Raw genomic sequence first — 14,671 nt, forward strand, 5'->3', positions numbered from 1 at the left:
ATAGGATTTTTATTCATTTTTATCAAGACTTCTTGAACCTACGTGTTTTTCTAACATCATGAAAGAATCATTTTATATAGTCATAAACTCAAATTTGGAGCAATACTCTATAATATGATATAGATTTTAAAAAAAGAAAAGGTGAGTGTTACCAATAGTTTTTACATAAAGAAATGTGTTACCTACCATCCAAGATGGAATATAAGCCACTCACGTTAACAGCTTTACTTAGGATTGAGTAAGCTGGACACCTGTTAATCTCTAGTACAGCACTTCCAATGTACACAGAACAAATGACATCTTTGAGAATATGGAGAGCTCCATTTGAAGCCATGTTGTCTGGTTTTATGATATGTCTTCCAGAAGCTGTAAGTACCTGTTAGAAGATGCAACAGAAATATTTTCAATATGATTCAATATTTGTCCAAATTGAATTTTAATGAAACATCAATTATTATACATATCTGATGTTGGAAAAACAAATAACTGAGCAACTAACTGTTTTTACATTACAGATTTAATTGTTGAGTTACTTTTTCATAATTTTTTTTCTCTCTAACCAGTTTCTCTATAGCTGTATTGTTATAAATTGAAGGCATAAGTATACAGGATGGAGCAAAATACCTTGGTTCATGATGTACTGAACAGTTATATCATGTTATCACTTTATTGTTGTTTCATTTAGAGCATAGTTTAATTTCTAGCCATTATTCTGAAACAAACAATAACTAAAATTGGTTTCAATTACCTTCGTGATATTTTCTTTAGTACCAATAATTTAATACCAGCACTTATACCAACCATACAGTACAAACTTTACAGTAATATTTGCTCACACCCTGTAAGTATAAAACTTGCATGTTTCATTGAAAGGTATATGTGTATGACTGTATCAGTTTCTCCTTGTAGAAGGCAATTTTTTTTGTATTACAAAGATTGAAAGATATACACTAAACAACACACTTTCAAAGAACAATTTATCACTATATTTCTGAGAGTAAGAAAACCTTATTTTACATTATTTATGGGTTTCACTAGCCTTGGAAGACAGTAATGACTACAGTGAACTATTTCTTAAAAGGTGCTAATGAGAATCTGACATATATTACAAAACTGAGAGTCAGCATTCAAACTGTTAGCAAAATGTTTAACAAACCATAAGATACTAGATCTGAAACAAAAATTCAATATTTAACAAACAAAATGCGTGCAGGGAAGTTTCTATAAAAACACTAAGTGAGAACTTTGCGTAAATAAAAAGTATAAATTGCAATTGGTTTGAAAGTAGTTAATTACATGTATAATAATCGTACTATAGTTGTATCTTTTAAGACTCATGTTTGATATTTAGACATTTTGTTTTAGTATAAAAATTTGAAGAGTAATTTTATTTCATTTTCATTTCCAGTTCTTGTTAGTACACAAAAATACAAATTTCATTATAAATGTGTTTATCAACATCTGATCTTGCAATATAACAATAGCATGGTTGTGATATCACAAAATGTACGTACTTTCACTCCTGCTGTATTTGTACTAGGGGATCAATATATATAAGAATCACCCAAAATGTTTGCATTTTCATTACTAAGTCAGATCAGTATTAAGAAGCCACAACACAATAGAATCACAGTTAATACACATCAAACTACCTAGACTTAAAGGAGAGCAAAAACACCATTTACAATATCCCTTATGAATGTGGACTCCAATACACTGGAGAGACAAAAAGACCAATAAAAGCATAATACATCATACAAATGAGAAGACAATACAATAACATGGAATAATACTCAAATAATATGATGCAAATCACACACACACACATATATATACAGAAAACACAAAATAAAAGAAGCCTTCGGCATCCACCTAACTGATAATCCCTCAGTTAACCTAGCATAAAAGTCAGCAAAACTTGGAAATATTCTTGAAACATTCAAATAGCTAATTGATTTAAGTTCTAATGAGTAAAGATCCTAGGAGAGTGAGTAACACACCAGCCTCTCTATCAAGAACACCAAGGATCAAATCTTGGCCACTACCAAAGCAATAGTAATCTTTCTCAGGATTTTCCTGAAGACTGTAGCAACATAAGTGCCAAAACATATGATAAAGACTAAATATTAATTAGTTTCTAATTTATAATTAGACTTGGTGATCCTACAGCAACCCTTGAATTATTCACAAATGTTCTTGAATTAAAGGTTCTTCAACAGAAATATTTGTAGAATCATATCTGATTGTATTGAAAAAAAAATCATCAAACTTGGGATAATCATTTATCTGAATTTTCTCTAGCCATTAAAACTTCTATTCATGAGTCTATAGGTTATAAGCCAGCAAACTTCACTTGAGATTTTCCTTACTTGGAACAGACTAATGAAATACCCAACAGCACCTCAAACCATTGATGAATGAACAGCAGAATTACAAGATGCCAAACAGGAAGCAAGATCCAAAACTGAAAAGGCTCAGAAGTGACAGCAACAAGCCTACAACTGTGAGAGACACCTAGACATGTTTAAAGTAGGTGATTTAGTATTATTAAGGACATCTTTTATTTTCTGCTATAAATTATTTTACTGCAAAATTTGCTCGGAGGTGGTGGACCTTTTGAAATTATGAAGTGTGTTACTCCATTAATGTATAAATTAAAAGATCCTAGATCAGGTGCAGTTATAGGACGATTTCATATTTCTAAAATAAAAATATATATATTTCCCCAGTAACAATTCTATCAACAGTGAAAAAAGATAGTAATCATCCTAGATAGTTGCAGCAAAATGAAAACATTGGCTACAGAAGATGTGACAGTTGTTTCCCCACAAGTGTGCTGGTGTGTTCACTTCTCATCGTTCAATGGATCCTGCTAATAACTTACCTCTATCTCTACCTTACAGGACATTGCAACCACAATGCAGAGTTAACAATCGTAGCTAGCTGGTCTTTTAAGTATTAAACTTTCAGTAATCCAAACCAGAGCCAGAAGTTACAGAAGATCTAGCTGAAGATTCAAAAATGTGAATTGTATTTTTCTTGTAAGGTATGTATACTTAAACTGTAAAGGATTCATGATATCAGTAGAAAGAGGGAGTTAAAACTAAGGATACAAAAATTTGGATATCTTATATGAAGTGATTAATGTCATCACTTTGTTTCTGGTTCCAATATTATTGATTTATTAATATTTATGATAAATTATTTATTGATATTGGTGTGAAGTACTTGCCAGGCATATGTTTATTGACTGTGTTGAATTTATTTCTAAGTATTGTTATTGCGAGTAAATTGTGTTTTTGTTGTTTAACCCTGATTGTAGCGGTGTCTTCATTTTAGACCATTACAGATGTTACAAGTTAAGAATTAGTGATAGTGCCAAATATACTTCATAGCTTTGCCATAACAAAGACAGAGCAAGCAAGTTTGGTGGAAATATTTCAATTACTTGGATATGTAGAATAATAAAAAATGTCAATAAGTGGAAAAATTTAATTTCGATTAGCGAATTTTTTGTTACAACCAATTTAATCAAAATTGCAATCACTTGATTGTTGGAATAATTGACTTAATTATAATTTTGACTAATTAGTTAGTTTACATGATACTAATCAATGTAATTGCTACTTACAGGTAATCATTTAAATTGTCCAGCTCTAAATAAGAATAAATATTTATTTGGCCAGCTTATCATTTGTTTTAATGTTACACTTGGTGATTTTGTCCCATTGTCTGTAAAAGTTAACATTTGTCCAGAATTGCATGCATACACATGTGAATTTTTTTGCATTGTCATAGCAACAAGCAGGATTTAGCTGTTCCATTTCAGCAGGGACCAAAGGTTGTTTTTATTAACATTGTAAGTGACCATATTCTAGGGAATTTCCAATACATGATGCAAGGCAAATTTTATGTAAATAACAATATGAATTCTGACCAATTGCAAAATTAGAAGGAAAATAATGAGTTCAGTATGCCCATCTACTGTTCAACTGGAAGAAATATGAGAAAAAACAACTAGTGTGAACACATATTATCCAATAATCCTTCAGTATCTGTTGGTTGTCCCTTCATGAGTATTATATTATATAAAACCAAAGTTATGGTTAAAATTTGTATGCTCTGAGATGTGAAGATAATAGACTGACATGATTATGTAAGTATTTGCAGCCAAGATTTCTCAGTAAAACATAGAACATCTTGTAAACTATTCTGTGCCTTTGAAAAAATTTCACTACACATACTCTACAAGAAATTTTAAAATTTATTTGTCAAACACTGAAGTTGCTAATGTGAAGCTTGTTATCCAGGAATTTGTTTTTTTGGCATGACAGAGATCACTTTAATGAAAAAAAAACTAATAAATTCACCCCACTAATGTCATTTACATGTCGTGTGTCAAAGTTACTAAACTAACCAAATTTCAGTTGCAGGGAAAATAAAATGGGCAATTACAAGTTCCAGTATGCCAAGGTTTTGATTTTCATACTAAACCTTAACTTGTATGGGTGATTTTTGGTGGAGAAACATAGAATACAGAATATTTTTTAATAACTACAATTTGTTTAAAACAGCATGTTATTACATGGAAATATTCAATAAAGAATGTAAATAAATAAAAAGTATTTGTAACTATAAAATGCAAAATTAGTTATAAACAAAATTGCTTGGGATCATAAATCCTATCTTTGCACTTAAGAGTTTAAAACACTATAAACCAACTTTAGATCAGTTATTATATTAAAAACTATATGTGCTCAAAAATATGCAATGAAGTTCTAATTAATTTTACATTCAAAATAACTATGTATGAAGTCACTATGCTACTGGTAAAATTAACTTTTTTTTACAAAAACATGTTTATACGTTTTGTTGCTTTCTTTCTAACATGATCTTCCCATATTAAGCTAGTTAGAATCACCATTACTTTCAATTAAAAACTGCAGTAGAATTGAATAAACCACAATGACAAAAAAAACAACAAAAAACTAGCTGCTAAGATATCACATCTCAATGTATTCTATGACCATTCTTGTGCATAGATTTCATAAAACAAGTAACAATGTTCAACATTTAAACATGCACAATAATTTATTGTAAAAGTTAAGAGTAAAATATACAATTAAAAACTACAGATAATAAGTAATGTTAATAAAGAAAGAATTTGATTGCCATATGTTCCGTCACTCTCAACAACAATAGGCAAGGTGTTCATGAAAAATGCTGGTTGTCTATTAGCCTTTACTTCTAATTTAAAACTAATGAATATCATTAATGGTATTAAAGACAAACTTCAATTGAAGGATAAATGTGGGGTATATAAAATAACTTTCAGTTGTGGTTTGAATTATATCAGACAAATAAGCAGAAATTTGAAGTTTAGAATTAATAAACACAAAATTCAAAAAATTAAAACCAGGGGTTTGGCCTTGGTGGAAAATATGGTAAACTCTTCGTATAACATTGAATGGGATAAGATTCAAATACGTAAAGATGTTAAGCTAAAAAATGAATTAAACGCAAGAGGATCTCTTGAAATCATTAAACATACAATGATTTTGAATGGAGATCTCGGGCCAGGTGACACAAAAGTGAATTTATGAAAATCGATTTTGTAGATAACACTGTATAAAATGCAAATTATACACACGTACTTGCTGGTATAGAAATCAAATTTCCCATGTTTCTTCTGGTTTCCTGAAAATGGTAGATATTTTTCCATCTAAACATGTATAGTGTTTAATTGTATATTTTACTTTTAACTTACACAATATATTATTGAGCATTTTTAAATGTTGAATGTTCTTATTTATTTTATGATATCACATCTCCCTATCTATTAAACACTAGTAATTCCATGTGACTTATTTTTTAAATCTACTCAGGTAATTAATGCTACAGAGTCCAGTAAAACCACATGACTGAATTGCATAACCTTGACCAAAAGTTATATATCTAACAAGCTATTGTACACTAATGACATAAACAGCTGTAATCAATAACAAATGTCAACAAATTCAGTAACTTTAATACTGAACAAAATCATAGCTAGTAATGTAAATAAAACATGATATCAACATCTGTTGTGGAAAAAAATGTATTCTGAGAACACATGGGGAGGGGGTTAAATTAGGCTTTTAATTCTTCCATAAAAGACTTTTAAGTTTTCTCTAACTTTGCTATATATATATATATGGAATAAAGGTCTGAAATAAATTTTTACACAAACTGAACACTAATTTAAATGAAAATTTCCAGGATGTTACGAATGCATGCAGTAACTATCACATCATACAGCATAAACTAAGTATGTTCCAAAAACAGTGCATGATTTCTATACATTTCATACCAATTATGATAAAAAAAAATTATAAATTTTATCTAATGATATTAATAAATTCATGTAGGAAATTTTAATAGAGAAACCAATTAGTATCTAAAAAAAAGAACCTGAGACTGGTTCTGTCACAAAACTTTTAAGTGAAAAATAATCACAGAAAAATGGAAGCATTAAAAAATTAACTAACCTTTCCATTTTTATATATGTTCATTCGGAGCTCTCGATATGACAACAGAGTCCACAAAAGCTCATTGTTCTTCAAATCCTTTGACAAATGAACCTTACGTGTGACATGATACTTCAATAGATCTTTAAGTGGAACATTGTCACAGTAGCTTGGTCGGTTTGCAAATGCCTCATTAGTTGGAGCAAACAGTGTGAAAGGTCCTGGAAAATATTAGGTAAAAAAAAACGTACAAGTTAATTATATTAGCACATCTGTAATGATAACATCCCTTAACAATATATACAATGCCTGGAGGCATAAACTATAATAGAGGGTGTTAACAAATTTGCCATGTGTTTATGTGTATGTAAATAATTTTAAAGATTTAAGCTGAGTGAGTACAAAGACTGTACATTATCTTTAAAATGAAAACCTCATCCTGAATTATTTTACATTTTTGTTCATGAGCCATGAACCAAAATATTAAGTATTTAAATACTGGTTATCATTGTAAGTTACTGCTTTAAGCATTACAGCACAAATTATTACAACCTATAGACAGAAACAGAGTTTTACATCTGCTGTCACATTTTTATGGCTCAAAGGCCTCTAGGATGAGAATGGCAGTATTCAAAAAAGATATTTGCATAAACCTTTAATAAACACTTAGGTTTATTTATTAGGTGCATTACACAGAAATCACAATATTCCAACTATTTAGACAAATAACTATGACCAGTGACAACGAAAATCCATTATAAACTTTAAAAAATGTATGACAGGAAATGTACAGATACTTGTAATATCTACTATATACATACATAAGGTGTACATTACATATACATGTAGTGAATTAGACTATAAACATACCTTTATAACTTTAAAGGCACACATTAATACAATGGATTAGACCATAAACACATCAAACATCTAAGTAGAAAGAATTTAATGAGTACATACATACATTAATAGTACAGTTACACCCTTTTTTATTTATTTTGTTTATAGCAAAGTTATTAAGGCCATCTGCTACTGTCCTAAATTTTGAACAGCTATCAGATGGAAAGAAATCAGTCAAAACCATCCACTATCAACTCTTGGGCTATGCTTTTACCAACAAATAGCAGGATTCACTATCACTTTCTAATGCTATCACAGCTGAGAAGGTAACTATATTCAATGGTGAGTTATGATTATGTGACCCACAGATAGTGAAGCCAGTGCCATAAATTTATAGAATTAATAGAATAATTTATAAAAATATCAAATACTTATAGGTAAGAAAAGTGTAAATACAGATATATTACACTAACTAAAAGAATATCAAATATTTATAAATGTTAAAACAGCTGCATACACATGCATAGGAATAGATTAGGGAGATAATTCCTACTAGTGAAATGAAAATTTTTACCTAGAAAACATTTTAGTAGATTTACATGCAAGATATCAGTATTTTGGAGTTGAATGATGTCACAGGTACACATGAGCTAAATGGTCATGTCAAAATCCCCTTGAATTTGGATAGCCATGCATAATTTTGAGCTACTGACCAAAAAGAAGGCAGTAAGTTAGTAGCAACCACTGCCACAAAATCTTAGAACTGAATAATGTGATTGACTGTCACTTTTATAACACCCCCACAGCTGAAAAATTTAAACATGTTCAACAGCATCAAAATAAAAACCTTGGACCTTCTCATCTGCAACATGGCAAATTGACCATTAGGCCAAACTCAGTCCTTCACATACAAAATTCATTTTGTGGCATCTATAAATGGCATACTTATAATAATAATAAAAAAGTCACAGAACCAGAGGCAGTGCTAAAGGGGGCTACAGCCACCTAAAAATTTACCTCGCCCACCCCAACTAGCATGTCCAATATCTGTCTGGTCCACCTCAGCCTCCTACCTGAGAAAGACTGGCACCAGACCTGCACATGACATGATACTTTTGCTAATCATACTTGAATACATGTAAATGTCATTTGTTTTAGAGTGAATGTACTAACTCCGAGTATTATAAAAAATAGAAAATCATTACACAGTACACCTAATGACTAAAGTATTTAAATACAAAATTCATCATTCAGAAGTTGGATCTCTAAAGAGGAATGAATGAAACTTTGATGAAAGAGCTAAAAATACTCAAGACTCATGATCTATGGCTATGCAGGCAAATGGATGGGTATCTTACAGGAAAACAATACAAAAACATTATATAAAAAAAATACAAAGTGGTGACATGGACTTAGTTAAAAATTTCTTATCTGTTTTTATAAAGTATCCCAAAATCTCTTCTATATCTACAAAAACAAATATATGGGACACTTCATGGGGAAGTGTACAAAAAAGTGTCTGCACACTTACAAACTTAGAAAAAATTATTTTTAATCTAATTCTCCAAAATCCATTTATGTCAAGATTTTCACCCTTTTATAACTAGCATATTCATACAATATATTTCTAAATCTCCTATAGGTTCTTCATGTAGTTATGACACTCTTGTTGACCAGATGTTTTGGAAGCACAAAGAAGTGTTATATATATATATATATATATATATATATATACACACACACACACACACACTACAACTTTTGTCCTCAAGTTAGTATGTAGGTATTTCTGTATGGACTTCTTGGAAAGTTGTCTATTTAAAAGGAGATACAAAAGCCTATGCACCTGGCTTAAGATAGTGCATAGACCAATGGTTGAAAAATGTAACTAGTGAAACTGTACGATATCTGACTTTCTTTGCTTTAAATCAAAGTATCTGAATACGGTATTTCAACAGTTTTGAGTGTAGACCATCCTACTTGATCTCTGTGAAAATAATATACTATTTTCCAATGCTTTATAACAGATACAAATGGTAACTTTCAAGAACCAAATAAGCTAATAATTTCATAAAATGTTTATTTGGTACCATTACCCAATTAAAAACACCAGAAATCTTAACTGTGTATAACTTGTGCAATCAATGAAAATCATGTGGTCTGCTTTTGAACAAATAATTATCCTCAAAGATACTTAGAAAACTACTTGGTTTGCAGTTTTCAATGAATAAAGGTTATTTAATTTTTGTGTGTATATCTTTTGATTAGGAATAGTTATAGTTTTAGTTGTAATTTATGTCTTATTCAGAAATATGACAGGAAGATTGCACACATTCTTCATTTCAACATGTCACTTTCTTCCAGCCCCCCTCCCCCTAAACAAAATTGATCCCAATTCTCTCAACAAAAAATACAAATACTGCAAAGATTATCATGTCTAAGATATTTTTAGAGAGCAGGAAATATAGTTTTGTCATTTTTGGACATATGTGACATTTACAATGAATTTGGAAAATATCATGTTTTTACACCAAATTTATAACAGCGCTAGTCTCCTGTAGCATTGTTTCATGATGGAAAAATGCACGAAAGTGAAACTTCACACCTGTGAGACAGCTCGAGGAGTGTGAGAGCACTTTTATATTTAACCATTTTCAACAAAGCTTACAAATACGCTACATAAGTAGTCTGCACTACAAGTTATTATTATATATTTGTTCTTGAGTTGCATAATGATTGTATTCTAATTGAATATTTTGTAACACAGTTTCAGTTTCTTGGATTGTAATGCAATTCCTAGTAATATTTTATGAAAATAATGTCATTTTCCAGTTTTAGTCCTACATGAAAAATGAAATTACAAATTTATAAAAACATTCACCTGAATCACAAACACTCCTTAGGCATGTAATTTAGTTTGTTTTTAATGTTATATACTAGTATAGCACTTATCTATCATTCTACCTCTTTGAGTTAGTCATACTGCATGGAGCTTCACTTTAGTGGCAGGAATTGTGTAACCATATAGTGATGTAAATTGGTAATATTACCCCCAAAACATTACAAGTAATGTTACTACTTTCATTTTTTTTGCAAGTTTTTATAATACAAATAAGATATCTAAATGTGCCATAATATCTAATTTGGATGACTTGAATTTAAAGACTTGTACATTACAAACCACAAAACAGACAACACTGACAGCATGCACTAGCTTATCTTAAAACTCACTAATTACCACAAGTAAAATACATTTTATATACCATGGTACTATTATCTAGTACGGGATATTCACTAGGGGAAAATCTTTCCTTATAAATCTTTTGACATTCCTTGAAAAGGTTACTGTTTAGGTAGATGAGGGTAACGATGTGGATCTAGTATATTTGGATTTTCAGGAAGCATCTGAAAATGTGCTACATAAAAGGGCTTGTTCAAAAAGTTACCTTTGCAGATGTGTGGGATAGGTTGGTCTGTTGGATGCAAAACAGGTTAGGTGAAAGAAAGCAGAGGGTTGTTACAAATGGAGTTCATTTACACTCAATTAATGTCATGAGTGGTGAACTTTAGGGTTCAGTGTTAGAAACTCTGCTCTTTTTGGTTTACATCAATGACACAGATGAAGGAATGGTCAATAGATTATTCAAATTTGCCGATGACATTAAAATTTTGGGTGTTGCTGGTTGTGAGGAAGCTGTTGCATTACAAAAGAATTTGAATTATTCAGTGAGTAAGGCAAATAAATAGCAGATGGCTTTTAGTTATAATAAATGCAAAGTAATGAGCATGCGAGATATCACAGTTTGAATTACAAGTATAATTTTGATGGGAATAACGTTAACAATGTTATGGAAAAGAAAAGATCTTGGTGTTCTGGTTCATCAGTCTCTTAAGCCATCCAAGCAGTATGCTGTTGCTAGTGGCAGGGCAAATAACATTTTAGGTTGTATATACATAAATATTGAATACAAGTCTAAAGAGGTTATAATGTCATTGTACAGATCAATGATTAGGCCTCACTTGGAGTACTGTATTCAGTCTTGGACTTTTTACCTTAGAAAGGATATTAAATTGTTGGAAAAGATTCAGAAGAGGTCTACTAGAATGATACATAGGATGGAAAGGTTGTCATACAAGGATATCTTAAGATCTCTGTACTTGTTTTCTCTTAAAAAACAGGTGTTAAAGATCTGGTTGAGGTGTTTCAGATTGTTAAGGGAATTGATAGTGTTGGTACCTCGTTTTTTTTTTTTCATATTCAATGGTGAAAATGGTAAGACTAATGGATACAAATATAACTTTTGGTAGAGTAGGAGTCATCTTCAGCAAAGAAAAGTATTTTTCTAATAGGGTTGTTGACCTTCAGATGTGGTAGATGCAGTTAATTTATGGGAGTTCAAGGGAAAGCTTGATAAATAATTGAATGACAAGTGATGCCTTACAGTTTTTTAGTGTTTAATTTAATAGACAGGATGGCCTAAATGGACCAACAGGTCCCTTGTTGTCCTGTAATGTTACATCATATTAAATCATTTCTAGTTGTGCTCAAGCCTAAGCCAGATACAGGAATGGTCTAGCTGACAGCTAACAAAATTTTTGTGTTAATATGTTTTTGGGTTTGTTTGTTTTTTACATATAAAAAGAGATGAAATCCATTTTGTGGTCAAGTTTTTGATTTCTATGACTGTAAAACATAATACAAGTTACTTAGTAAGAAAGAACAGAAATAAAAAGTAGTCTTAACAAAGCAAGCATTACCAAACAGGCAAAGTACAAGCCCTTTCAAGGAGTGCAAGTGAAATAATTCCAAAAAATATATTGAAAATCATATGCAAAGACAGGTGAGTATCATCAATTCACAACCTCTATATTCTACTGAGAATTCTGCTGGCTTTCTATCACTGTTGTTAGTAAAAAAGAAGCTTATATTCCACACTCAAATTGACTAAAACCTATCTAAGACAAATATAGTTAAAACCACATAGGCAACGAAAATATCAACCTTAAATAATAGGTTGAACACCTGCCAAGTTTTTTTATATTTCTGTTTAAAGAATGATGATGTTTCAAGTTAGATCTCTTCATCAGATCATATAGCTTACATCCAGAAATAAAAAGTAGTCTAAACAAACCCAGCATTACCAGATAGGCAAAGTATATGACCTTTCTAGGAGTGTAAGTGAAATGCAGTTTCAACTATATTTGTCTCAGATAGGTTTTAGTCAATTTGAGTGTGGAATTTAAGCTTCTTTCTTTACTAACAACAACAACAGTAGAAAGTCAGAAGAATTCTCAGTACAACATAGATGTTGTGAATTGATGATACTCATTTGTCCTTGCATGTTTTTCAATACTTGGTTGTAAGCTGTACGATCTGACGAAGAGTGCTAGCTCGAAACATCATCCTTCTTTAAATAAAAATATAAAAAAAAAAATTGGTGATTGTTCAACCTATTATTTAATTTTAAAACCACAATACAAAAAACTGCTTGGAATGGGAAAAAATTCAATCAAACATGAAACTTCATGAAAATCTGAGCTGAAAAAAGCTGTGATTTTACCTTGTTGAAAAGAAGATTTTTTCATTAGTAAATTTTTCAATTGACACAGTAGTCCCATGTTAATTGTTAAGATATTTTAACACTTTCTTAGGTTTAATAATGAAATATATCTCATTTGTACTCCTAATGGTCTTGTTGTACAATTGAATGTAAATATGGGGTAAAGAAGCTGATTAAAAACTTGCAAGAAGTGGTAAAATAACTAACATTAGGCCTGAGTGTTAGGAAGTATTTACCACCATTAGAAAAAACATGATTTTTTAATTGTATGTACAGTGAGAAACTATGCTCTTGATGCTAAAAAATTTCCTGATGAAATTAAAGAAGGTTTCAGGATGAAAAGTAGCAAAGATTAAGTATTAATCAATAAAAAACTAGGAACAGAGCTTTTTTTTTTTTTTTTTTTTTTATCAAAACAAGTTTGTGAACACGATGAGACAGCTAATATGAGTATGTCCCATGTATCTGATAAAGAACAATTTAACATTACTACATTGTAATTTGTCAGGGTCACATACTATTTAGCCATCAAAAAGTAAGTTTGCTTTGTCATCTCAATGTTATTTAAGCTCCAATAAGATTAATAGTAGTTTTGGTGACAGCATCAGTATGAAAACACCACTAAACATGATCAAGAAATCATACTCTTTAGCACATATTAAGTTCTTTTGATTTAGTAGTTTTTGTTTTAAATTATTTCTTTTCACATCAGGAGTTTGTCGTTTGTGCTACTGTACAATTAGACCAAAAGTTTCTGAATATTGGTCTAACCACAAGCTTGAAACATATTCAACCTTTGTTTACTTTAAACAATAATTCTGCTTGAGAATAATACTTTTTATTTCATACTAATAATACTTAAGTTAACAGTAATATTGTTTTGAATTTCAATTCTAAGTTAAGGGTAATTTTTTAAATATTCATTTTATCATTATGTTGCTTGCAGTCTATTAGCACTCTTATTAGACTTTGTTGAAATACATGAAATGTCAATGAACAGCAAACTAACATCATACCTTCATGGTCTAAAGTGTTGTCTAACTTTGTTTTTTCAAGAAGATCCACCAGTACTGTTAAGTTTAGTTTTTTGGCAAGTTCTACCAAATTTGTTCGTTTGCCAAATCCTGTTGGTAGGTTACGTCTTGGGTTTGTAGCTCCACTTTTATTATCATAAAATATAGAATAATCTTGTTTTCCTCCTGAGTTGAAGTAAGGAAGCCAATTTGATGATAATCCTCGAGCATCAGGCACGGCATTCAACTTCAAAGTGAGTCTATTGTAATTTGGAAAAGTAATCAGACAGCAGCCCGTAGTCACAAAAAATATCAGGCCTACCACCAAACCAAGGGTAGATAGATGACACAGTGGACGTTTGGACATTATCTAGTTTAAAACTTAGAGTTTTTATACATATGAAGAAACGTAAAAACTCAAATTCAAAATATATCGCAAAATAATCCAAGTCCAAATTCAATTAAAACCCTAGCTATGTCTTACTCTTAATCTCAGTCAATTCTAACAACAACGCATAAGTTTACTACTATATATACTATAGCCTGCACAAACTCCAACTTTAAAGTTTATTTAAAATTAAGTTGAGAAACGTAATGCCACGTTATATTGTCTGTTTCGCTAACTTTCTCTTTCTCGTACGATAAAGAAATATTGTATTTTTTTTTCCAATTCAAAATATCAAACAGTCGATAAAGCCATAATATTGTTGCGTCATCGAGATCATGTGATTCTCACGCCCTCTACTTTCTA

The 14,671-nt window shown here is 30.6% G+C and overlaps 1 protein-coding gene across 2 annotated transcripts in view; it reads right to left on the minus strand.

The window, feature by feature from the left end:
• Window positions 1–14,635, minus strand: part of LOC106467479 (transforming growth factor-beta-induced protein ig-h3-like) — a 30,843-nt gene extending 16,208 nt beyond the window's left edge. For both annotated transcript variants that reach the window (XM_022395669.1, XM_013927838.2), the window contains exons 1-3: window positions 13,924–14,635; window positions 6,528–6,727; window positions 187–376 (exon numbers count right to left, since the gene is read on the minus strand). In XM_022395669.1, the coding sequence (XP_022251377.1) occupies window positions 187–376; window positions 6,528–6,727; window positions 13,924–14,287 (754 nt within the window). In that variant the 5' untranslated portion in view covers window positions 14,288–14,635. The remainder of the gene's footprint in view (window positions 1–186; window positions 377–6,527; window positions 6,728–13,923) is intronic.
• Between the last annotated feature and the right edge of the window lie 36 nt (window positions 14,636–14,671).

The sequence above is a fragment of the Limulus polyphemus genome, unplaced genomic scaffold (assembly GCF_000517525.1).
Source record: "Limulus polyphemus unplaced genomic scaffold, Limulus_polyphemus-2.1.2 Scaffold2627, whole genome shotgun sequence".
In the NCBI taxonomy this organism is placed as follows: domain Eukaryota; kingdom Metazoa; phylum Arthropoda; class Merostomata; order Xiphosura; family Limulidae; genus Limulus; species Limulus polyphemus.